The sequence below is a fragment of the Littorina saxatilis genome, linkage group LG17, assembly GCF_037325665.1.
Source record: "Littorina saxatilis isolate snail1 linkage group LG17, US_GU_Lsax_2.0, whole genome shotgun sequence".
Taxonomy (NCBI): domain Eukaryota; kingdom Metazoa; phylum Mollusca; class Gastropoda; order Littorinimorpha; family Littorinidae; genus Littorina; species Littorina saxatilis.
In genome coordinates this window covers 39,115,127-39,142,044 of record NC_090261.1, presented here as the reverse complement: position 1 = coordinate 39,142,044, position 26,918 = coordinate 39,115,127, and the positions used below count along the sequence as shown (strand labels likewise).

The window sequence follows — 26,918 nt, the reverse complement described above, 5'->3', positions numbered from 1 at the left end:
CTGCCTCTGTGCTGTGTTTGTGTGGCTGCTTTCGTATGATGTCAGTGCATGGTGAGTGCGTTCACTGCCTTGTCACCACTTCCCCACCTTTTTTCAGAATGTTTTCTTGGAGTTGGATAATTCTCCTTACTCCTCGCCCCCTCCTTACTCCTCGCCCCCTCCTAACTTCAGTTCATACTTTATTGCGTGCCGACTGACCAGTCGGTGTGGCGTCCGTGTAGAGAAGAAGGGAATAAGGTTACACTAGTGTGAGGCGCCAAGTTTCGTGTTTCGAGTTGCTGTAGTAAATATAGAGTAAACTTTGTCTTTGGGACTGACTTTCTGTTGTGTGCTATCCGTCTTTCGACTTACGTAAGAGAAATCCCATTTCGAGCTCAGGGTACTTTGTACACATAGATAAAGAGGGATAATTCCGGACCAGAATTTCTTTGTGTGCTAAGCGAATTTTTGACTTAACCGTTTGTGAGTTAGCTGGATTTGCCTGTAAAACAATAAGATTATATGACACACTTGGTATCTGTATGTTTGAGACTGAAACATTAATCTGTGGTATAGAAAATTAACACTTACTTTTGGCGCAAAATCTCACATTACTTAAATGGACAAGAATCAAAAATGTATGTCTTGTGCTTTGTGTGACAGCTACTTGGAAGAGCATCCCGATGATGAGGTCTGCATAGATATTCTTGGGATGACCTGCAATGGTATCGGTGTGATGTGCTACAAACAGAGAAGGTTTCAGGAGGTATGAAGCATTTTGCTTTTTGACTCTGCACAGTGCTGTGACTGCATGTCCATGCTTTTCTGACTGCATACATCAGTCTCTGAAGCCTAAGTTTTGAAGCAACTAATATTCTAAAATAAGTCACAGTATCAGTTATCATTAATTTTTGTCTGTTGTCTATCTTGTTTGTACGTTTAAAAAAGTCGATATGTCAAAGTTCTTTTGAATGTTTTGTTTTGTCCTGATGTGGAAGAACAAAAAGTCTTGATTTTGAAGCATTATTGTAGTCTACATGTATATGTTTCCTATTTTTGCAAAGAATTTCAGTTTTCATATTCTCATACAGTATTCAGATTCAGGATATAACAACCATATTCATGTGTGATTAGCATATTCATTAGTGCTTATAGAGCTCAGTTATACTATTCTTTTGTTTTGCTGTTCAACAGGCAGTTGAATTGTATCAAGAGTCTTTGGAGCAACACACACGATTGAACATCAAGAAGCAGATGGCAGATTCGTTCTGCAACCTTGGTGTGGCCCTGATGGAAAACGATGAACCACAAAAAGGTGTGGAGTATATGCAGAAATCATTAAAGGTAAGTAACTTTCTTTTTGTTGTTGTAAATAGGGGAGGTGGTAGTGGTGTACGTGTGTTAGTGTGTGTGTGTGTGTGTGTGTGTGTGTGTGTGTGTGTGTGTGTGTGTGTGTGTGTGTGTGTGACTGCTGCATGTTTCTCTGTAAATATTTTGATGTGGGTACTTTTATTGGTGTTCGATGATAGTTTCTGGCCTGACAGTGTCTGTTTATGTAGTACATGTACATGTATGGAATGTCTATTGACTTGCTTCATCGTTACCTTCTTTTGTTATTTTCATTATACTGCGCCTGACTTGTAATGGCAGTCTGTGACTTTTTGTTTGTTTGTTTGCTTAACGCCCAGCCGACCACGAAGGGCCATTTCAGGGCGGAGTCTGTGACTTGTTCGGTTTCATTAGTAAAGGTCTTAATACTTCAGTTCCTTATTTACCTCCTGAACTCAACAACTCCCAACTCACTACAACGACATCACCTTTTTCCACACACACCATGATCTTTTTTTCCATGTTTTTTCTTTTGCCAAGAACTGCACTCTGACTGTACATAAAGGGAAAGTTTGTGTGCGCGCCTGTGTGTGTTTTTAATCTAAGACAAATGTCGCCAATGTTTTTACAGAGTGACGTTAAATAAACTATTTTATCATCTATGACTGCATGAAATAACTTTTGCAGCTGACAGAAGAACTGTACTTCGGACATCTGCCTCTGGATATCGGCAACTTGCTGACCAACATTGGGATATGCCATCGTCGCCTCAAAGACTTTGAGCAGGCTGAAGCCATGTACAAGAGGTATAGAAGGCATCGGTTTTTGGTCAGGGTTATGTCAGATATAATGGAAACCCCTGTTTTAAGACCTGCGAACAAATCTGAGAAAACTGTATATTGAAAATGAGAGAGTCTAAGTAAAATGGAGGTTAATTTATGGACGGGATGAACAGAAAATCAAGGTCTTAAAAGTGGGAGGTGGGGGTCTTAAATTGAAGGAGGTGTTGTAAAATGGAGATTCCAGTGTAAAGCCACAAGGGACCAGTCATGTTAAAGGGAGTGTCTGGCAAATAGACAAATGGAAATGAAGTGTTTTTAAAGGAAAAGTATCCTATCATAATACGGTATAAAGGCATTTGCTTTTTTTAGTTCTGAATTGATTTTTTTTATTACAATCGTGCATGTTCATATTTCAGGTCACTAGAAGTGAAGGCCAATGCAGTTGGATGGGACCACGATGTTGTTGCAATGGCGTACATGAACCTTTGCACACTGATGATATACAAGGAGGACTACACAGCGGCTGAGCAGTACATTCGCAAGGCCATGACTATTTATGAGGTGTGTACATTGCTTAAACAAAAATTGGTTTTGCAGGGTGAGCGCTGCCTTTGAGTGATTTGCATTAGTAAGTAGACGTTTTCCGGATATTAAGGCAATGAGCGGCACTAGAATGACCAAAATGAAACATGGAAAATACATGGAGTAACTTAGTTTTCTGGGTACCGTACTTTCCGGGTCATAAGGCGCGACTTTTTTCCTCGAGTTCGACCCCTGCGTCTTGTATAACGAAGCGCCTAATCCGTGTATGAAATACGAAAAAAATCAAAGAGACCGCTTGAGTACCAGTCAAACAACTTGTGATAATGCATGTTTCAGCTACTAGGTACTGCCCTGCCTTTGATCTGGCCGCACACACAGATTTCCACTCTGTTAAACTCGGTCACTGACCGGTCACTGACCCGCCGGTGCAGGAAGTGTTTCCTCTCTCAGATATGACAGGGGAACCACCTCTCATGGCAAAAACTGGGTCATTGACCCCTGGGAAGAAGGTCGTGTCTATAAACAAGGCCACCCAGCTATCACAATGCCTTTGATCTGGCCGCACACACAGAGCACACATATTTTCACTCAGTTAAAGTCGGTCACTGACCGGTCACTGACCCCGGTGCAGGAAGTGTTTCCTCTCAGATATGACAGGGGAACCACCTCTCATGGCAAAAACTGGGTCATTTTGGTGCGCCCTATCGGCCCCCTGCGTCCAATGGGTGACTGGATTACAATTTTTTTGACTCACATGCGAAGCAAAAGTGAGTCTATGTACTCACCCGAGTCGTCCGTCCGTCCGTCCGTCCGTCCCGGCGTCCGTCCGTCCGGAAAACTTTAACGTTGGATATTTCTTGGACACTATTCAGTCTATCAGTACCAAATTTGGCAAGATGGTGTATGATGACAAGGCCCCAAAAAACATACATAGCATCTTGACCTTGCTTCAAGGTCAAGGTCGCAGGGGCCATAAATGTTGTCTAAAAAACAGCTATTTTTCACATTTTTTCCATTTTCTCTGAAGTTTTTGAGATTGAATACCTCACCTATATATGATATATAGGGCAAAGTAAGCCCCATCTTTTGATACCAGTTTGGTTTACCTTGCTTCAAGGTCAAGGTCACAGGAGCTCTTCAAAGTTGGATTGTATACATATTTTGAAGTGACCTTGACCCTGAACTATGGAAGATAACTGTTTCAAACTTAAAAATTATGTGGGGCACATGTTATGCTTTCATCATGAGACACATTTGGTCACATATGATCAAGGTCAAGGTCACTTTGACCCTTATGAAATGTGACCAAAATAAGGTAGTGAACCACTAAAAGTGACCATATCTCATGGTAGAAAGAGCCAATAAGCACCATTGTACTTCCTATGTCTTGAATTAACAGCTTTGTGTTGCATGACCTTGGATGACCTTGACCTTGGGTCAAGGTCACATGTATTTTGGTAGGAAAAATGTGTAAAGCAGTTCTTAGTGTATGATGTCATTGCTAGGTTTAGTTATTTGACCTTGACCCTGAAGGTCAAGGTCATGTAAAGGTCAAGGTCAAGCATGTGAGTCGTATGGGCTTTGCCCTTCTTGTTTAAAAAGAAGGGGGTGCGTCTTGTATAACGAAGCGCCTTGTCACCCGGAAAGTACGGTAGTTATTGAAGTGACTTATATAAAGAAATGAAAAAATTGTGAAAACTAAAGGACATAGATTGCCGTCGCTATGGAAACTGGCATACACAGCGCCATATTGGATTTCTAGGAAACGGTTTTACAGCAACATCATACATCAGAAATGCTTAATATTTGGCACAAAGATACACAAGACTTTTATGTACAATCATTCATTCACAACTGTGTGAATGGTGCTATACTGAATGAAAGAGTGTGACATGAAGTTCTTGTACATCATTGTAAAGAGTGTGAATGACGTTTTAGTTTAGATGTCAAGCGCTTAGAGCAAGCCTTTTTAACGAAAGTTTTTGATTTAGCGCTATATAAATGTTCTTATTATTATTATTATTATATAGAACGATTTTTTGACAAAAAACTACAGTTGAATTTAAATTAATTTTTGAAATAAAGATGAATGAATATGCAGTTAGAAATTCATTAATCCTTATTACAAAAATTTATTTAAATTCAACTTGTAGTCTTTAGTCAAAATATCGTTCTATATGATTGCAGATACAAGTCATGTGTATCCTTGTGTGTAAGGCCTAAAAAAAAAATAGGTGTGGTTACGGTAACCCGACCTACCCTATTTTTAGGGGCCGATCCTATAACTTTTTATTACATTTGTCAAAAACAAAAAAACAAAAAAAAAAACGAGTGCAAAAAACGCAATGAAAGCGAAAGCGCCCGTGTCGCACACTTATTTCCCTGTCAAGTACCGTACTTTCCGGGTCATAAGGCGGGACTTTTTTCCTCGAGTTCGACCCCTGCGTCTTGTATAACGAAGCGCCTAATCCGTGTATGAAATACGAAAAAAATCAAAGAGACCGCTTGAGTACCAGTCAAACAACTTGTGATAATGCATGTTTCAGCTACTAGGTACTGCCCTGCCTTTGATCTGGCCGCACACACAGATTTCCACTCTGTTAAACTCGGTCACTGACCGGTCACTGACCCCGATGCAGGAAGTGTTTCCTCTCTCAGATATGACAGGGGAACCACCTCTCATGGCAAAAACTGGGTCATTTTGGTGCGCCCTATTGGCCCCCTGCGTCCAATGGGTGACTGGATTACAATTTTTTTTTAAAAAGAAGGGGGTGCGTCTTAGATAACAAAGCGCCTTGTCACCCGGAAAGTACGGTAGGTTTAATTTGCACACATTAGAAAAAAAAGTAAAAAAAAAAAAAAAAGTGATTGCCTACCTACCTACCCTATTTTTTTTGGCTATGTTACCGTAACCACACCTATTTTTTTTTTTTGGCCTAAGGTAATACATTGTACTACATTGCAAGCCCCTGGAGCAAATTTTTGATTAGTGCTTTTGTGAACAAGAAACAATTGACAAGTGGCTCTATCCCATCTCCCCCCTTTCCCCGTCGCGATATAACCTTCGTGGTTGAAAACGACGTTAAACACCAAATAAAGAAAGAAAGAAAGTATCCTTGTGCCAAATATTATGCATGTCTGATGTAATATGTTGCTGTAAAACCGTTTCCTAGAAATCCAATATGGCGGCTGTTTCCATAGCAACGGCAGTCTGTGTGCATTAGTATTTAAATTTTTTCCATTTATTTGTTTAAGTCTCTTCAATAACTACCCAGAAAACTAGGTTATTCCATGTATTCTCCAAGTTTAATTTTACTGCCGCTCATTGCCTTAACTTTGTCAGGATTTACAAGTGTCGTGGAAGAGTTGCGCCTGGTAACCTCATACAAACAGGAAATGCAGTGGCCGCTCGATATGACCCCATTTCTTTCTAAAAATGTACACATCAGAGTTCATGTCTTTTAAATTTGTACTTAAGCCTGTTTGGTTGGGCACAGAGTTGTCAGTCAACTAGCTGAATATACTTTCGTTGATGCCTTTTTGCTTTTTATCCTGCCATTTTATATTTGTTTATTTATGAATGAATGAATGAATTTATTTGTGTGTGTTTGTTCATCCCTTGATGTATTCATATTATTCATTCACCTATTTATTTATTTACTCATTCCTTGATTTATATTATTCACTCATTTATCTATATATTTCTTAATTTATTAAATAATTTATTTTGCATTTATTCCTTTTAATTATTTATCTTGTTTCAGAACAATGGTGCTACTTTGGATAAAACCCAGTATCGTCAGGCAACTGAAAATCTTGTCGCATCTCTCTTGAATCTGCAGAAAGTTGAAGAAGCTCTGAGCATTTTTCTGCCTTTGTGTGAGTTGGTTTCATTTCTTTCAATGTTGTTCTGAGAGAGAGAGGGAGAGAGAGAGGGGGTGGAACGGAGGAACAGAGAGAGAGAGGGTTAAGAGAGACGACTCAGAACTTTAATTCAAAAGGAAAAAGGTTTTGAGTTTGGCCTACATCTTTGCACCTGAGGGAGAAAGAGAGAGACAGAAAAAAGAAGTGTCCGCCCAATTTCCGGTCATGCAGTGGAATTACCCCCCCCCCCCCCCCCCCCCCCCCACCTCCCACACACTCGCACGATTTAATACTTCCCCCTTTCTTAACTCTACTTTGTTTGTTCAGATTAAGGTCTGTACATTTGTCTCCCTCTTTTTCAAGACCTGTTTTTCTGATTTCTTGTCTCAGTACGGGGGGTTCCACTGTATGAAGAATTTGTAACCCATTTCACTGGTCACATTTCTGCAGTTTGCAAGTTGGTGGAGGTGAAGGAAATGGACCACTGCATTCACAGTGTGCACCGTCACATGGCCAAGTACCTCCTCAGCATTGGCGACACAAAAACAGCAAGGGAGGTGACTCTGGCCCTCATCGACTGCAAGGGGCGTCAACCGACAAATTACATTTTCCTTGATCACTTGCAACTGATGTTTGCTGAGGAAGAGCGCCCTAGCCTTGCAGACCACTGCACCCTGGAGCATGCTCTGACCTTGTGAGTACAAAAAGGAATGTCGACAGGTCAAAAAGAGAGTGACTTCAAGGGGCCGGGTAGCTCAGGTGGTAGAGCATTGGACTTGTGATACTAGGGTCACGGGTTCGAATCCAGGCCAGGACGGACACGGGTCAACTTTATGTGCAGACTCAGAGACTGTATTCATGTCCCACCCCCGTGTCACCACAATTTTTAGCCGAACTCCTGTTTGCCTCCAAACGTAATTTGAGCGTTTCGTGCACTTGGTTACGCATGAGTGAAATGGAAGAGAGAGAGAGAGAGAGAGAGAGAGAGAGAGAGAGAGAGAGAGAGTGAGAGAGAGAGAGAGAGAGAGAGAGAGAGAGAGAGAGAGAGAGAGAGAGAGAGGGAGAGAGAGAAGGTGTGCATATGTGCTTGTGTGTGAATGCTGGGGAAAGGTTAAAACAGAGAAAAGAAGAAACAAAGTGTCTAAGTAGGAAGCATTACACCCACTGTAATGATTTGACAAGGCCTTGAATTGAAAATATCTGAGACTCAATCTAGACATCCAAGATGGGAAAACCTGAAAAGCCCTGGAAAAAAATCTCATCAGTAAGACGTGGACCAAATGACGGGAAAAATCCGACATTTTGAAAGCTTCAGATCCTCAGATTGCACAATTTTGCATATCTTGTTCAAATATTTATTATTTTAACATTTTTTAATTTTTTTTTATAACACATTTATGATCTCATGCTTTCAAATATTTCTTGCAGATGGCCAGGCAATCCAGATCTCACTCGACGCATCATAGAATATCATGCTCTTCCTGCGGATGACATAGACAGGATTTTGAAGCTGCAAAAAGTGTGTGCAGAGAATAATCGTAATTTTGGGGCTTACACGTACGAAGCATGCGCCGACTGGTGCTTGGCGGGTAAAAATGAGCAGAACAAGGAAGCCGCCGCTCAAGTCTTGGAAGCTGGTGTGGAGGAATACCCTGATGAGCTGGTTTGTATACTGTGTGTGCGTGTGAGGGTTTGTGTGTGTGTGTGTGTGTGTTCATGTCCTCTTTTATATGTGCAGGAAAATCTAAATTGGATTAGGCCAAAAAAAAAAATAGGTGTGGTTACGGTAACATAGCCAAAAAAAATAGGGTAGGTAGGTAGGCAATCACTTTTTTTTTTTTAAACTTTTTTTTCTAATGTGTACAAATTAAACCTACTTGACAGGGAAATAAGTGTGCGACACGGGCGCTTTCGCTTTCATTGCGTTTTTTGCACTCGTTTTTTTTGTTTTTTTGTTTTTTGTTGACAAATGTAATAAAAAGTTATAGGATCGGCCCCTAAAAATAGGGTAGGTCGGGTTACCGTAACCACACCTATTTTTTTTTTAGGCCTTATCGGATCTTTCTTTCTTTCTTTCTTTATTTGGTGTTTAACGTCGTTTTCAACCACAAAGGTTATATCGCGACGGGATTATCGGATCATGTGTTCTCATTTATGGACCATTCTGTTAGTAGAGTGAAGACTTTGTTCTTCTGGCACACAATCTTTGCCTTGAGGGTGCACATCTTTCTTCTACTGTACACAGTGTTCCCTTTTTTGTCCAATGTTTTGTGAAGAATTTTAGGACAAAGGTTATAGTAGACAGTGTTAACATGATTGTCCTGTTTTGTGCAGAATTTGAGGACAAAGGTAATGGTAGACAATGCCAACATGGTTGTCCTGTTTTGTGCAGAATTTGAGGACAAAGGTAATGGTAGACAATGTCAACATGTTTGTCCTGTTTTGTGCAGAATTTGAGGACAAAGGTAATGGTAGACAATGTCAACATGGTTGTCCTGTTTTGTGCAGAATTTGAGGACAAAGGTAATGGTAGACAATGTCAACATGTTTGTCCTGTTTTGTGCAGAATTTGAGGACAAAGGTAATGGTAGACAATGTCAACATGGTTGTCCTGTTTTGTGCAGAATTTGAGGACAAAGGTAATAGTACACAGTGTTAACACATGGTTGTTTTGTTTTGTGCAGAATTTGAGGACAAAGGTAATGGACCTGTACAGAGATATGAACCAACATACCCGCGCTTACCCCCATCTGCAGAAGATTGTGGAAGGGAGGCAAAATGACCCTGCATGTCTGATTGTCTCTGGCGATATTGCCGTCAAATCTGCAGATTACGAGTTGGCGCTGCAGTGTTTAGACAAGGTGGTGACCTTGGACAACCCACAGCTAGCAGAGAAGGTCAGTAGCCTTTAAAGTACAGACTGTCATTTTGTGCAAGTTACAAAGTCTGCACCGGTACATTAGGAATCCCTCTTTAAGAACTTCTAAAATCTGAGAAAATCAGGTCTTAAGATAAGAAAAAGTTAGACGTCATGAACAAAAAATCTGACAAAACAAGATCTACAAAGGTTTCCCCCTGCCATTTAGGCACCCATGCTCCGTTTGGGGGGGGGGGGGGGGATGGGTGGATACATAGTTTGGATTTTTATGTCACTATAACCCATCAAACTCTGATATGGATTACAGGATCTTTTCAAATAACAAAGCTTTGAACCTTTGTGTGAATATGTTTGTGTGTGAAATGTGTGCCTGATATTTTGCAGACCACATTTTGAAGCTAAGCGATTTTCTTAGACCATTTTCTTTTGCAGGCTGATTCATATGCCAAGTCTCTGAGAAAAGCCCTCGCTGAAAATGATGCCAATTAGGAAGAAAATGTTGAGGCTTCACAAAACGGAGACCCAGAAAATGGAGAGGCAGAGAAAGAGAGCAGCAACAACAGTAAAAATCCTGAGAGTGGCGAAAAAGATTAAATCATGCTAACCACGTGAAATACTTTAAGTGCGAAACGGACAGAAGAAATGTCAGAAGAAAAGAAGATCAAGAGTGCAGAGAAACGCAGCTTATGGACCATGCCGAAAAGAGTCTTTGCTGAACAGAAGCAGACGCATGGCATAAACAGTAAAAACAAAAAGTTACTTTCCGGCTGAATATTGGTGCTCTTCAAAATTGTGAATATTATGGAAAGTGTTGCAGTGGAAGCAAAGAGTGTAACTTGGTTCAGACAGGAACAAAACCAGAATGTTTTAAAAAGTTCAGCTATCTGTCAGTTGATTTTATGTTTGTTGTTTTACTCACCAGGTAACCTGTGTTTCTTTTCACAAAGATTTAATTGTCTTGCTTTTACTCTGATGGTTCTTGTTGAAATTAAAATAGGAGTTCTTTATGTATCCATACCAGCACACATTCATTATTTGCCAGGACTTTTTCATGCTTTTGAGAACTGGGTGATCCACGTAAGACAAAAAGAAGAGAACTTTGGTTCTATGATGAATGTTTTTTTGACTGACTTGCACTGTCTATTTATATATAATTAGGCATTTGTATCCAGATTTTTGACAAATTGTGCCTTGATTTTTGTGTGGATTATTCAAAAGGTCTTAGAATTATTCATGTTATAACTGAAAAAGACTTTACTTTTGCTATGAATTGGTATAGATGAAAGATTCACCTTTGCAGGCAAAGCCAGTCAAACAGGGTAGAGATTTTAGTGCTAAGTTTATAGCACTATAAAATGTGCAATGGGAACGCAAAGGTTTGCAAGAGCTTACCAGGTGACAACAGCAGCCAGTCCCCTTCACAAAGTTCTCCACAATTGACAGGTGTCTAACCAGCGACATCGAGCTACAATAGCTCACGTTCCTCGCCGGCAGACAACTCTGTCAGTGCAGTGGCTGCTGCGAAGGGAGACTACTGTGTCACCCTGTCACATACATACTTGTCATCACAGCTGCACAGTTTATCCTTTGTTTAACATTTGTGAATTTTTAACAACAAAAAACAAGTCCTTTTTACAAAAGAACTCATTTGAGCCTTTCTTGTGTGTTTTTTCACAGGTTTTGCTATTTTTTGTTGTTTGTACAATCAACTTAATTGTTATCTTTTGTTGCTTTTTCATAGGGACAGCAGACCTCAGGTGTAAATCCTTATTCCACGCATACTGTAATAATTTAAATTGAATCAGGTCTTTACAAACTTAACACAGCAATTAAGGAGAGGCAGCATAACATATTTATTTGATCTCTGCTGTGGTAGTTACATGTAAAATGTACTTTGCTATATATACTCTTCTTATATCTGTGATATCAATTTTGTGGATGCTTTTTGTGGCCAGCTGAGTTTTAAGGGCTACAGTATTTAAATTGTATACTTTTTCCTGTGATTTTTGACTCACATGCGAAGCAAAAGTGAGTCTATGTACTCACCCGAGTCGTCCGTCCGTCCGGAAAACTTTAACGTTGGATATTTCTTGGACACTATTCAGTCTATCAGTACCAAATTTGGCAAGATGGTGTATGATGACAAGGCCCCAAAAAACATACATAGCATCTTGACCTTGCTTCAAGGTCAAGGTCGCAGGGGCCATAAATGTTGTCTAAAAAACAGCTATTTTTCACATTTTTCCCATTTTCTCTGAAGTTTTTGAGATTTAATACCTCACCTATATATGATATATAGGGCAAAGTAAGCCCCATCTTTTGATACCAGTTTGGTTTACCTTGCTTCAAGGTCAAGGTCACAGGAGCTCTTCAAAGTTGGATTGTATACATATTTTGAAGTGACCTTGACCCTGAACTATGGAAGATAACTGTTTCAAACTTAAAAATTATGTGGGGCACATGTTATGCTTTCATCATGAGACAATTTGGTCACATATGATCAAGGTCAAGGTCACTTTGACCCTTATGAAATGTGACCAAAATAAGGTAGTGAACCACTAAAAGTGACCATATCTCATGGTAGAAAGAGCCAATAAGCACCATTGTACTTCCTATGTCTTGAATTAACAGCTTTGTGTTGCATGACCTTGGATGACCTTGACCTTGGGTCAAGGTCACATGTATTTTGGTAGGAAAAATGTGTAAAGCAGTTCTTAGTGTATGATGTCATTGCTAGGTTTAGCTGAAGGTCAAGGTCATGTAAAGGTCAAGCATGTGAGTCGTATGGGCTTTGCCCTTCTTGTTAGGTTTTGTTTCTGTGATGCATTTGTACATCACAATTTCATTTTCTTCATGCACAATCAAGGGTAAACTTTGGTACGCTCAACAGTTATTTATACGAAGATTTGTGTTTTGAATGTTGTGATACCCCCCCCCCCCCCCCCCCACACAGATTGTAGTTTTTGTTGTGTTACTTTTGTAGAGCGAACTCACAATACCTGTTCCAAATATCAGAACCTACACATTGTTGCACTTTTTCTTTCCTTTAGCATTTAGTTGTGCTTTATGAGGGCATTTGAATGTATGAAGAATTTACCAACTTATTCAGTATTTCACGATGAGGTACAGTTTAAGGATACACTATAGTTATAAATAATTCATACTTCTTATGATCACAGAACTCAGAAGTTGTTTGCTATGAAGTTTTGTGTTGATTGTATGATTGTTGCAATCTTTTAACCTCATTGTGAAATTTTGTGATTGTTTGCAAAACAAAAGTACCATATGAGGAAATCAAGTCATGCAGGCTTTTTTCCCTACTTGAATTACTTTAATGCAATGAACTTTGCCTTATTTGGAGACAGAGGAAACAGAATCTATATTTTTTTTAGATGTAGTTTACTTTTTAATTCCTTGTTACAGATGACATGAATTGTTACAAAATGAAGTGGGTTTTTTTCTACACCTTTCTTGGAATTGTGAAATGACAAGTAGCATAATGTTTACATTTGTATAAATTAGCATTTACAAACAAAACAAGAATCCACATAATTTTGTCTTGTAGTTTACATGGCTTGTATAACTACCCATGCAGATATGAAGTAAACTATGTTAGTTTGAGTGTATTGAAACCAAATAACAGGTGTTATTGTAGAGCAGAGTTAACTTCTTTTTTTATAAAAAAAAATTCTCTAGAACTGATTATTTATGTCTACATTTTCTTTATCTAACAGAGAGAGAGAGAGAGTGTGCGCGTTAGCGTGTGTGTTTAATGAAAAGAAAGATTCTGAAAAAGAGGATGAATTCTTCTTTCTTTTTTTACTTTGTAGCTCATACATGTATAAAGAACAAACAATGCTCTTTCAAAAAAAAATTAATGCACAATTCAAACGAGAAAAAAAAAATGTATACACTTTTTTGTCCATCACAAGAACAGCTTGAATATAAAACCAATTCTGCTACACGCATCACAATACAAAGTATCCACTGATCAGTTTGCAAGTTAAAATTCTCAGTGATTGCTGATGGACAAACAGACAAGTACACTTTCATTAGAAACTCCAGTGGTACAACTAATCTTAAATTATAATCACTGAAAACAACCTGAGTTTAACTGAAAACTGGCATAATGTTTTTTCTGCTTCACTGCCAATCATCACTTGTTAAGCGCTGAGGCACTGAAACTGCCGTCACTGACTTATTAGGACAAAAGCTGGTATCCGATTCCCTCTGCGATCTGCTGAAGGACTTATCAGGCTGTGGCTCGCTGAATAATCAGGTTCTGAAAAGCAATTGCAAGTTTTCAATTAGCCTAGTGCAGCACAGTAAATAGAAGGGATATAGTGATTAAATGAATGATACCTACACAACTAAGTGAGTCATTATTACTCCTGGAATTAAAAAGCCCATACAAAACTTATCTGATCATTCACATTATAAAGACTCAAAGTCATATATGCATGTCATAACACACACACACACACACACAAACACACACACCCACACATTCACACAACCTCTTCAGGTAAAAACAAAAATCAAATTAATATTTTTCTGTGGTTACTGTGAGCATACACACACTTGCACGCACAAACATACATGTTTGCACTCGCACACAAACACAAATACACACATCCTCCTTAAGAAAAAAAGCCCAAATCATCCAAACAACATTTGTTCTGCACTTACTTTGAACATGGTGAGAGAGTTGACCGCTGTCAGACCGAGACTGCGCGCAACAACAAGAGGAGTGAAGTCTGTGCTGTAGAGACGTTGCAAACCATCAATCGTGGCCACCACTGGAAGGTTATGTCGCTGTCTCTTCGTCTCGTATGTCAGCAAGTGATTTAACGACCCTGACCAGACAAACATAAATAAGGAAACCATGACAATTCAGCAACAAACAGATAGCATCTGGTAAAGGAACAACAAACTTTTAAAGTCAAAAGACGTGCGCTTGCAAAGGAATGGATCATTTTTTGTTTTGTTTCATTTTTGTTTCTTCAAATGTCAGACTGCAAACACTCAGACACTAATTCTCAGACATTCGTCGTATATGTGTTGTCATCTATTCAACACCCAAAACGAATTCTGTAGCTCTCCGCTCAATTTTAAATTGGTATTTCTTGCAACAGCGCATGAAATACAAGTTTCACTCAGGGGCGAAAGGTACGGTAGCACAAAAATTATGACTGCCGCAAAAAAGAATGAAAATTACAGTCTGGAATTCTCACTCAAAACACAGCCATTTTCAATTTGAATATCTCAGCGCTCAAACCTTTGTGGTCACAAAATTACAACCCCCCTAACCTGAACTGTATAGCTCTTGGGACGATGAGCGACAATTTTTTGTTAGGTAATACATGTATCATTTTAAAAGTGGGTTCCACTGTATCATAACCAAAATATTCCTTTCATAAAAGGCCACCTGTAACACAGGGACATTTTTGGCTTGTCCCAAGGGAGTCCTTTCATCGCAGGTTTGTTTGTTTGCTTAACGCCCAGCCGACCACGAAGGGCCATATCAGGGCGGTGCTGCTTTGACATATAACGTGCGCCACACACAAGACAGAAGTCGCAGCACAGGCTTCATGTCTCACCCAGTCACATTATTCTGACACCGGACCAACCAGTCCTAGCACTAACCCCATAATGCCAGACGCCAGGCGGAGCAGCCACTAGATTGCCAATTTTAAAGTCTTAGGTATGACCCGGCCTGGGTTCGAACCCACGACCTCCCGATCACGGGGCGGACGCCTTACCACTAGGCCACCGTGCCGGTTTCATCGCAGGTGCCACTCAGGCACTGTCTTATTTGTGTGTGACATATTACTATACATACCCAAGACCAAGTTCGCACGGAAAAGATCCTGTAATCAATGTCAGAGATCGGTGGGTTATAACACGAAAAAAAACCAGCATGCTTCCCCTGAAAGCGGCGATTGGCTGTCTAAATGGCGGGGTCAAAACGGTCATACACATAAAAACGAGGGAGTTTCAGCCCATGAACGAAGAAGAAGACTAAACATACCTAAATCACTGCCCCCAGCGACTGCTTGTTCTAGAATTCTGGTGAGGCACTCCACATCTCCAAAGCCCAGGTTAACACCCTGGCCTGCTAGAGGGTGAAGTCTGTGTGCTGCATCTCTGAGGGAAGAAAAGAATGTAAGTGTATTTAGCTATTGTTCAGCGTTGTTTCCAGACTCGGAAGACATTTGAACTGGATTTAAAATATTCATCGGTCCAAATACCCTGGCTACTAAAACATATTTACATGTCAAAATTATAATGGGTCGACTGGCCAAAGGTCAGAACAATGTTTCAGATCAAACAAGTATGTGTCAGTGACAGAAGACTGAGAGCAACACTGATGGTTGCATGGTGTAAAATATTCTTTGTAAACATTTTTTTGCACACACACACACACACCTGTTCCTGTTCCAAGCAAAGACATCAAAAACAAAAACACATGCCAAAAAGTAACTAAAATAGGTGACTGAATGAATGTTCTTGTATTTACCTTTTATTATTTACACTTGAATCCATCTGAGTTCAGACATGGGTGGAATAAAAAAATAAAAACTTTTACAAATGCCACTCCAATCATGCAGACAATGTGATAAGAGAAGAGAACAAAACCTCACCCAATAAGAGCCACTCTGGGGCGAACATAGTGTGAAGCATGCATCAGCTCCAAGGGAAATGCTGCCCTGGACTTTTCTTCCACACCTGTCACTGTCGGGGGTAACTGTTTCATGGCTGTTCCTCCTGTGTGTCAAGAATAGTCAGTTAACATAAAGTGGTACAGTGGAAATATTATTCCTTATTGCAGCTGTCCTTTCAAGACAGTATGATAATACTAGTCAAGGAACAGTGGAACCTGTTTTAAGACCCTCTATTTTAAGACTTCGTCTACTACAATGGAACCCCCCTTTTAAGATCCCCCTATTTAAGACTTCCACCCTTTTATGTAGTTTTAAGACTTTGTTTTTGTCAGACTGTCTGTTCATAACGTCTGTAAGTTTACCTCCATTTTAAGACTCCGGCCAATTTTAGACCTAAATTTTCTCAGATTTGTGGAGATTTTCAAAGGGGGGTTCCACTGTCTGTACAAGAACTCATTACATTTAGTCAAGCTTTGACTAAATGTTTTAACATAGAGGGGGAATCGAGACGAGGGTCGTGGTGTATGTGTGTGTGTGTGTGTGTGTGTGTGTCTGTGTGTCTGTCTGTGCGTGTGTGTGTGTAGAGCGATTCAGACCAAACTACTGGACTGATCTTTATGAAATTTGACATGGGAGTTCCGGGGAATGATATCCCCGGACTTTTTTTTCTTTTTTTCGATAAATACTTTTCATGACGTCATATCCGGCTTTTTGTAAAAGTTGAGGCGGCACTGTCACGCTCTCATTTTTCAATCAAATTGATTGAAATTTTTGTAAAGCAATCTTCGACGAAGGCCGGACTTCGGTATTGCATTTCAGCTTGGTGGCTTAAAAATGAATTAATGACTTTGGCAATTAAAAATCTGAAAATTGTAATAATTTTTTTTTATATAAAACGATCCAAATTTACGTTCATCTTATTCTACATCATTTCCTGATTCCAAAAACATATAAATATGTTATATTTGGATTAAAAACAAGCTCTGAAAATTAAAAATAACAAAATTATGATCAAAATTAAATTTTCGCAAATCGATTTAAAAACAATTTCATCTTATTCCTTGTCGGTTCCTGATTCCAAAAACATATAAATATGATATGTTTGGATTAAAAACACGCTCAGAAAGTTAAAACGAAGAGAGGTACAGAAAAGCGTGCTATGCAGCACAGCGAAACCACTACCGCGTTCTTTCTTTCTTTATTTGGTGTTTAACGTCGTTTTCAACCATTCAAGGTTATATCGCGACGGACTACCGCGTAAAACAGGCTCGTCACTTTCACTGCCTTTTGCACTAGCGGCGGACTACGGTCATTGTGAAAAAATGCAGTGAGTTCAGTTTCATTCTGTGAGTTCCACAGCTTGACTAAATGTAGTAATTTCGCCTTACGCGACTTTTGTTTTATTAGTGTCACTAGGGTTACCTCTATCTCAAGACTACTTCTCTTGAAAGACCCACATTTCTCAGATTGTAGGATTTTCAAAACGGAGTTACCACTGTAATACATTGCTATAAACAGAAAATGTTTTTATTGAGACGTCTTGAGGAGAAGGATGTCTTTAAATGGGGGTACATTTACACAGATCATCAACAGAAAATCTGAGAAAAACAGGGTCTTAAAAAGAGGAAGTCTTAAATTGGGGGGTCTTCAAAGGGGGGTAGGGGGGTGGGTAGGATTCTTTCTTTCTTTCTTTATTTGGTGTTTAACGTCGTTTTCAACCGTTCAAGGTTATATCGCGACGGAGGGAAGGGGGGTGATGGGATAGAGCCACTTGTCAATTGTTTCTTGTTCACAAAAGCACTGATCAAAAATTTGCTCCAGGGGCTTGCAACGTAGTACAATATATGACCTTACTGGGAGAATGCAAGTTTCCAGTACAAAGGACTTAACATTTCTTACATACCGCTTGAACAAAATCTTTACAAACATTGACCACATTCTATACAAGAAACACCTAACAAGGGTAAAAGGAGAAACAGAATCCGTTAGTCGCCTCCCACGACTTGCTGGGGAGCATCAGGTAAATTCTTTCTCGTCCCAACCAATATGGGACTCCCCCTAACCCGCTGGGGGCGGGTAGGATGGTTAGAGCTGGTCTACTGTACTAAGAGCACTGTGTTTTGATATCTTATCTGGGATGCAAAGCATATTGCAACATTGACTAGTAAACAGACTGTTAAAGCTCTCTATGTATACACATACTCATCAGAAACAAATTTGTTCACAAGAGTTGCTGAGTTCACAAGTCACATGCACACCTCTTCTCCTATTCCACACTCAGAAAGGTATTCTACTACTGTACAAGTATTCATACCTGGCATAATATTGTTGAGAAGCTGTGAAAAACCATCAACAGCCTTGTCTGCTAATGCATTTTTGTCTCTTTCATGCCACTGAAACAAAGAAAGTTAAGTGGTGACCACCCATCGAAAACGACAACCTGTCAAAAACGGCCACCCAAACAGGTTCCCTGAAGAGGTTATTTTTCTTTTCTATAATTCCCCTTCCATAAAGACCACCTGTCTATAACAATTGCTTGTGGTAGAGTCCCCTTGGTGGTCGTTGTATACATGTTAGACTGTCCATGGATAACATCTCGAAGAAATAGGAAATTTATGAAAGAATTTTTTATGGAACTGAAACTGAACTTTAAGCAACTTCTCGTAATCATTTCTTCGTATCTTCCTACTCTCAAAAACAAGACACAAACAATTCTATAAAATTTAATGCCATATTTTTCAACTCACATATGCATCATTGACAGCGTCAACAAAGCTCTCTTCTGGGAGCTTCAGCAGATGCTTTGCATCTTCTGGTGTCGTTGTCCACACCAAGGAGCTAAACTCTTCTGACAGCTGCAACAAGAGAGAACAGCAAATTGGTACACTTGAGACAACTCTGAATGTGTAAGCGCACCTCAAAATATATGTGACTTCTAATTCTTCTTCTTCAGCATTCAATGCTATATAAGTTACATATTGCCAGAAGAATTAAGTTAAACAAAATCTATGAAAAATCATATCTTACAAGGTATAAAAATTAGACAAAAACTGAGAAAATAGTCTCCAAGGGAGGCAATCATCTTGCTGCAGTTCAAAGGGCAATATACAGCAGGTTTTTTCCTTGTTAGAGTATTGATTTTGTTATGATAGCAAAGTATTTACCTTACTGATACCATGGTAGTCAATGGGATAAAACAAAGTTTATTGTAAATGTGTTGTACACTTAAAAACAACAACAACAACAAAATACAAAATAAACACCAAAACTGCACCATTCTGACATTCATACAAGTCAAGGGTGGTGCACATGAAACTCACTGGAAGCAGAGCTATAGGGCCTGTGGGTAAAAACCTCTGCCACGCAACGTTGTTATCGATTGCCTGCAACAGAGGAATTAAGGCTGTCAATGAGAATACAGTGGAAACCCGCTTTTAAGAATCCCAAATTTAAGAACTCCCCCTTTTAAGACCTTGCTTTTTCAGGTTTTCTGTTCATAACTTCTGGACCTCCATCTGAATGTTTGTGTGCATCTTGGTTCTCCTTGACTCCTTGAAGTAAAAGTACTATGTCTATGCATAGATAGCATCCATGCATGCAAGCCGGTACACAGAACCCTCAGATGCCGTACGGCAAGACTCAGAAACAGTTTCTACCCCCAGGCTGTCCTGGCTTTTAATAACCGGTAAATGAACTCTACAGATTGTGACACGTTTTAGGATGTTCTAGGAGTATGCTTTTAGTAGCTGACATTACATACTGTGATCTATAGAGTGGGTTTTAGTATGGTGACACCACTGTGACGCGATGAAGCCAGACTATGTTTTAGCAGCTGGTTATATTACCGGAATACACATCTAGTATGTTTTAGTAGTTTTAGTCGTTCTTTAACTACTGTGATGTGTTGGAAGAGTTTATTTTTATGTGCTGTTTTAGAGGTACATTTTATCAGTATGGAACATGTTCAGTTCTTACAGTAGTTGATAGTGGGGGGGGGGGGGGGGGGGATCCTATCTTATTCTGCGTACTTTTATTGTGGGACGGCGGGGGGAGGGGAGGGGGGGGGGGGGAGGGATGTATGTTACCAGTGCGGGAACAGGGGTTGGAGAGGGGGGGGGGAGTGGTGGGGGGGTCCTAGGGGTTCCGATAGCTCTTAGAGTTTCATAGTTCTCACCATGTCTGTATAGTGTATGTATTAGTTACTGTGATACCAAATTGTCTTACCCATGTATGTATGATGCTATGCGCCAGTGAGGTATGAATGCTATTTATTTTTGTTTTTATCACACAGCAAGCTGCTTTCCTCGTGTATTTTTTATGTTCATTCATGTATTGTACACTTGGCAATAAAATTATCTATCTATCTATCTATCTACACATGAATGCTGAAGTTTTTTTTACTTTGTTGTACTCCCCTTTTATCATGACATCAAGCCCTTATTTAAAAGAGAGACCCGCTAACTCAACTCTCTCACTCTCTGAGAGAAAAAGGGAGAGAGATACACCTGTGTACGGAAGGGAAGGGGACATGCACATAATACTTATTGTGTATCATACTTCTGCTAGCCTGAGAGTGGCAACCACTGCTGTTTGTTCATAGTTCCACTTGACAGTGTGAAGTTTGGCTGCTGCTCGTACTGCTGACTTGGACCCATCTGCTCCTACCTGCAAATCAAACACACAGACACACACAAACAGGTTAAAAACAAAAAAAGCAAAGAAAAAAGCTTCACAATACCTAAGGTACTCGATACTCTAACTTACTTTTCGAGGTACAGCACATGCTGAACAACAATGGAGGTGAATAACTGCAAGTCAGACCTTTCATTCATGAGCATTCACACATACAAAAACCAGCTTGTCACCAACCAACAAAAGGCTGATGGTTCCCAGCTATTTGGGGGGATTTGTCTTATCCTGTATTGTTTTTTGATCCTACTTGGTCTTGACAACTGGAAAACAGAATTTATCAAACCCAGACACAAACTGTCAACTGCACAAATAGCACAACCTCCTCACCAGCAATCGTGTGTAAATACTTTTCTCTCCTCCAAGCTCCACTTTCACCCAAGGATGTTTGCTCTTCTCTTCCCATGACTCGGACACGTGGGGAATGACGAAGCTTTTTGCTGATGTCTCAAAGCGTATGTCAACTGGGTTTGGGGCTTGGCGCAGTCGTCGCATGATGGCACCCAGAATGACGTCGTTTTCTACAATCCACGCCAGTGGCTCTGTCATGTCCTCCTGGCTAAAGGCGATCATGGAATCTGAGCAGGAGTCCCAGACCTGCAACACAACAGAAGTCTTAGATGGCAAAGACTGAGTGATGTGGGAGCGCTACCTGCTCATCAAACCTGGTACATGTACTTGATTTTTGGGACAGTGGATTACCTCTTTAAAGTACCCTCTCCCTCGTTTTAAGACCTTGCTTTTATAGATTTACTGTTTATAACCTCTGTAAATTTACCTTTCTTTAAAGACTACATCCCTGCCCTGTATAATTTTGAAATTTTCAAAAAACTGGAAACCCAGGGAAAGCATATTGCCACTAGTTCCCAATTCCAGTGGGGGAGCTTGTTTATTTTATCTTGTCAGCGAGCCGCGCGGTGATAAATCCCAGCCGCGTAAACATTGCAGCCAAGGCAAGAAGAAGGGGGAAACTCGGGGACTTTTTCTACATTTATGAAGGGTTAGGGGGAAGCAGACGACAAAATGTACGCCATCTTGTTATTCAGTTGCCAGGTTGGAAACCTAAAAGTTTGGACTCGATTTGCTTGTTATTTCATTATATTGATATGTACAATTATTCATATTGCAAAATATAACATACTACAATCCCTTCAAGCTAAAAATGTAGTGTAAAACCGAAGGAACTTGTACTACAGCACTACAAACACAAATTCAGTATAGTTAGAGAGTATTTTACCTGCGTTTGGATTATGATGTTGTTGTTGCAACATTTAAAGCGTGTTCGATGTTTCTGACGGAATCATTAGCGTTTGAAAACAAAAAAGCCTCGGTTTACCAAACCTTTGAGAAAAATGGCTTAGAAAACGAGGATAGTGTATTTTTTGCAAATTTACTGAGACTATTTCTTTACGACAACGACCGGTATAAGACATTCGCTTTGAGGCAAACAAATTCACTCGTTGCCGCCAACTTCATGCATGGCTTTCCACCCTCCTCAGCCAAGCTGGTGTGCATAGGCACACGCAACACACACCACTTCGTAACACACTTCGCGGCTGTATAAAAGTGCATATATTTGCCTGGAGATAATGAATTACCAAACATCACAAAAAACAAGTTTAGAAACGCTGCTAGCATGAGCAGGTTCTAGAGGGTTAACAGTTTTAAGTTCTGCAGTAGTAAGTCGCCAAACAAAGAGTTTTAAGCTGGGGTGGGGGGATGTTACACTGGTACGAAACCTGTGAGTGTATGAGTAAAGACGAGCGCACAGACAACATAATATTAATGAATTCGATTTTATTTCAATTAAAAAAAAGTCTTAAGATCAGGGGCCTGTTAGATTTTAACCCATCTTGTTTCTGCCAAGGCCTAGTGTAACATAAACGCAGCGCGCCGACGGTCGGTGGGGGGGGTGGGGGCTTGCCGCTATCGGGTTGTCCAAGACGCATGCCGCGAAAAGATTCCAGGCCCCGATAAGAGTAACAGACCACTTTGTTTATAATAGTGAATTTGGCTCCTCAAGAAGAAGTTATCGCCATATGGAACGCAAAATGGCCAGAAATAGTTCCCTCAAAGTCAAATGCCCTGTCCACTCATTGTAAAAAATAAAAGAAACCAGAAAAAGACACACGGTATTAAATCCAAGAAGCAAAAGCTTACCTGCATTCTCCGTACCGGCTGAGATCTCATCATCTCTATCTCTTCCCAAGCACCAAAACCTGCAATACAAAAATGTCATAATAATAATAATAATAAATGAGCATTTATATAGCGCAACATCATAACTTTACAATTATGCTCTTTGCGCTTGACACATTTAAAATTCAAACACAGTTATACAAGCATTTACATCTACATTCATAGTCAGCAACGCTTGATTAAAAGCATACACCATCAAACATACATTACAACAGATTCTTCCACTAATTAAGTAATAAAAACATGAATAAAATAGGTAGTAAAAACAAGGAAATACCAGCTGAATACCCTTAATCAAACAGAACATGTTATTAATACTGAAAAACAGCCCTAAATGTGTATACACATTATCACATTATCACTAAAACAACAAATACACTACATGTAGCCTACTGATGGACTGAGAAAACAAAATCAGGGGTTGTATTTCTTGAAGAGGTGCGTTTAAAGTGCTCGTCTGAATGCTTGGGGTGACTGAGAGTGGCGGATGTGAAAGGGGAGAGAATTCCAGTGTGTGGGTGCGCAGAAAGTAAAAGTGCGTTGTCCGTATGTTTTGGTTTTGGTGTGTGGAATGGTGAGGATGCGACAGTCAGAAGAGGCACGGAGTTGTCTTGCTGGAGAATAGACGGTGAGGAGTTCAGAGAAGTAAGCAGGAGACGAGCCAGAAAAGAAGTTAAAGCAGAGGGTGGACAGTTTGTAGTCAATGCGGGCTTGAATAGGTAACCAGTGCAGTGTGTGAAGAAGTGGTGTTGCGTAATCTCGTTTTCGTGCTTTCAGAATGAGGCGTGCTGCCGAGTTTTGGACTTTTTGTAGTTTATGCAGGAGATACAGAGGACAGCCAGAGAGAAGAGAGTTGCAGTAGTCGAGTTTAGAAAGAACAAAGGCACAGACAAGAGTGTTAGTTGTTTGAGAGGAGAGTGTGTGGCGAATGGTGCTGATCTTACGAAGCTCAAAATAAGCTGCTCTACAGACTAAAGATATATGTTTGTTAAGGGTCATGTCAGATGAAAGGGTGAATCCAAGGTTTCTAGCTGATGGGGAGAAAAGAATGTCGGTGTCGCCTACTTGAACAGAAACGGGTTGGGGAGAGGGAAATGTAGTGTTCTTCTTTTTGCACAGTAAGACTTCAGTCTTATCATCATTCAGCTTAAGTTTGTTATCGATCTTTCAGCAAACCTACATACACACAAGAACAACATTTGTTTATTTTTTTGAACTTAGGATATATTTATTTTTATTTATGAAGGATAAGTGGACATATGGACATGCACTTTTCCAAATTTTATATAAATTATAAACACACATAAGCATGTGCCTTTGTTTGTGTATGTGTGTGTATACAAGCATGAGTGCATGCATAGGTGCATGTGAGGTATGCAAAAGCTCTGCTCGGAGCCACCAAAGCCATACAATTTTTGTTAGTCTAGACAGTTCTTTTTTTCTGGAAAGCTTATTAAATTGTTTATTTAATTATATTGTAGCTTCAGGCATAGGCACATGACTCCATACACATGTTGTCAATACCGAGGCTTGTGTTCTCAACATTATACAAAATGAATAGATATTTTTTCAATGTTGAACTCACTGGAAAGAAGACCAGCTGTAGAAGGGCTGAGAGCACATGTACGGTTGCTGTACCGCTTAGGCAAGTGAAAATCTCCTCTGTCTGGTGCGGCTTCCAGCAAAACTATTCTTTTGTCTGCAAAACTGTCACTGTAAGCTGAAAAAAGAATACATTCTGTTAATCATGTAACATGTTAGTTTAACTTACTGATAAGAGTTTTATTTTTAATCAAAGATATTTGGCTGAACAGCAGTCCCTTTAATGTACGGCCCCCGGCGTGAGCGGACACCTGACATGTACGGACACATTTGCTCGGCACGGAGTGTTTTCCTTCTATATTTGCCCCCCCTTAAACGGACACCTGCAAAACGTGGACGCGGACACTCATTTTCGGTCCCAACAGCAGGTCATACCTCCAATGTACGGACAGACCATGGTCACATTTTCACCACAACAAAATCGATAACAGAGCAGTCCGGCTCTTGGTACAAAGATCACAGCCGCAATGGCGTGATGACAGTCACTGATAACTTGAGTGCACGTGTACCCATCAGGAGGGGGGGGGGGGGGGGTGTAGTTTTGGTCAGGAGTGGAGTACATGCGAAGATGCCAACATGAAACTGCACTGAGCTCTTTATTCTTGTCTGTTGGACGTAAACAACAGAAACCACAGTCGATGAAGGTCCTGAGCGAAAGTGAGTGAAAAACCGGCCACAGTTCTCAGCATCGTGTGTCTGTGTGTAACCTCTTTCATTGACAAGATACTCTTGTTTCCCCTCAGCCTTGACCAGTGAGTCAGTTGCCTAATCTATGAACCCTTCAGTTGTCTTGCTTTGTCAAAAGTTACGACACGGTCAACTGGTTTTGCTCTGAGTGAACAGTGCAGCTGGCCTCTCTGGCCACAGCCCCCAACAGTACATAGCTGGAGGGAGTGAGAGAGAGGAAGGGGGGGGGGGTGGAGGGTTAGCTGGCTAAACTCTGTGGGGTGTCCGGTGTCACTGCATGTCAGCAGGAAGAGCATTGGAGAGAAATAGAGAGGTGTACTCTTCCACACAATTTCCAAGCATCAGTTGTCACGGCTTGGGGTAGGCATTAGTGAGGGAGAGTGGGAGCTGTGTTATGTACAGTGTATTTCCGACTGAAGAGTGAAAAGTCACTGCCATGCCACATGATCGGCATGCAGTCAATATAAAGCCAGACAAGAAAAAAATAAATTACATGATTATGACATGCAGCTCTATCTGCTGCTATTTATTCAAACTGGTTTTCAAGCTTATTCTTGCAAAGCATCTGCACACGCTCCTCTGTGCTGTGTTTGTGTGGCTGCTTTCATATGTCAGTGCATGGTGAGTGTGTTCACTGCCTTGAGGATTTATTTTATCTCTTCTTTTCAACACTTTTCATACAAATCCTTTTTACAGAACGTTTAAAGAAGTGATTAGCATAGACTCAATCCTGTTGTTTGTGTGTCTCTGTGTGAGTGTATGGGGGAAGGGGTGGTGTGGTCACCCCTCCCGTGACCGGACACCTGCAATGTACGGACAGTTTTGCTATGGCCCAAGGGTGTCCGTTCATGAGAGGGACTGCTGTACCAAATACAAATGTACCCCTTTCAGGGAAAAACTGGTGCTTTTGTAACTAACACTAGTACAAACTGACAGAAACTGTTGGACAAATAATAAACACACAAATAAACTAACATTTAAAAAAAAAAAAAAGAAGAGATTATTACTAATATTAGGCATCGTCAGCATAATAAGAGGTGAACATGAACTGGCTGACTCCAAGTTGCATTATCATCTCAAATAATAATAATAACAATAATGATAATAATTCTAATAATAATTCTATTAAATAATTAACATATATATATAGTTTCATACTATACTAGGCAAAATTTGTTTTACAATGGCCTTTTTTGAGTTAGTGCTTCTCATTCCTTCACACCATAACACACAAACACAAAATCATATGGAAGGAAGACAGACAGAATAACAATGGGAGGATGGTTGGGAGAGGCTATTGAGTAAAAGGCCTTGATCGAGTTTGAGGTTAATTTAGGGTACTATTGAGTCTATTCGACAAGAGTGAAAAGGACACTGCAGGGCCTACCCAATGCACATGCCATGGACGCCCCAACCATGCCACCGCCAGAGATGACAATGTCGGCATCGTCTGAGCTTTCTGATGTTGACGCTGTGCTGAAGAGCCGATGCAAAGCCTGTCGGTTTTTCGGACAGCATCTACGAAACAGAAGCGAAAGTGACATTGCCATCTTGTGTGTACGAGGTTTTCGTCATGTAACCGGGCCATAAGAGTGACGTCCCTTCCAAGCGTCAAACACAAAGCGTGCCGTTTTAGAATAAATGTCTTTAAAATGATATAGATTTTGCAGTAAATGTTTGCAAAAAGTCAAAATCTACTAG

General features: G+C 40.2%; 2 protein-coding genes across 3 annotated transcripts in view; one reads left to right on the top strand and one right to left on the bottom strand.

Annotated features, from left to right (window-relative positions):
- LOC138952446 (TPR repeat-containing protein DDB_G0287407-like) overlaps positions 1-13,028 on the top strand; it is a 47,396-nt gene extending 34,368 nt beyond the window's left edge. The window contains exons 20-28 of one of the 2 annotated variants that reach the window (XM_070324118.1): positions 643-745; positions 1,174-1,323; positions 1,996-2,114; positions 2,507-2,651; positions 6,398-6,512; positions 6,948-7,191; positions 7,926-8,160; positions 9,182-9,394; positions 9,808-13,028. In XM_070324118.1, the coding sequence (XP_070180219.1) occupies positions 643-745; positions 1,174-1,323; positions 1,996-2,114; positions 2,507-2,651; positions 6,398-6,512; positions 6,948-7,191; positions 7,926-8,160; positions 9,182-9,394; positions 9,808-9,864 (1,381 nt within the window). In that variant the 3' untranslated portion in view covers positions 9,865-13,028. Of the gene's footprint in view, positions 1-642; positions 746-1,173; positions 1,324-1,995; positions 2,115-2,506; positions 2,652-6,397; positions 6,513-6,947; positions 7,192-7,925; positions 8,161-8,831; positions 9,097-9,181; positions 9,395-9,807 lie in introns of those variants that run through there. The other variant, XM_070324120.1, reaches the window with a different exon arrangement.
- Positions 13,029-13,063: 35 nt separating this feature from the next.
- Positions 13,064-26,819, bottom strand: LOC138952447 (ubiquinone biosynthesis monooxygenase COQ6, mitochondrial-like). The gene is made up of 12 exons (XM_070324121.1): positions 26,605-26,819; positions 24,514-24,648; positions 22,890-22,948; positions 21,060-21,326; positions 20,598-20,705; positions 19,361-19,423; positions 18,788-18,895; positions 18,355-18,433; positions 16,020-16,143; positions 15,407-15,522; positions 14,065-14,231; positions 13,064-13,657 (listed from the first exon to the last, which is right to left on the bottom strand). Exons 1-12 carry the CDS (start codon positions 26,765-26,767, stop codon positions 13,628-13,630), a joined length of 1,419 nt encoding a protein of 472 aa, XP_070180222.1. The 5' UTR covers positions 26,768-26,819; the 3' UTR covers positions 13,064-13,627.
- Between the last annotated feature and the right edge of the window lie 99 nt (positions 26,820-26,918).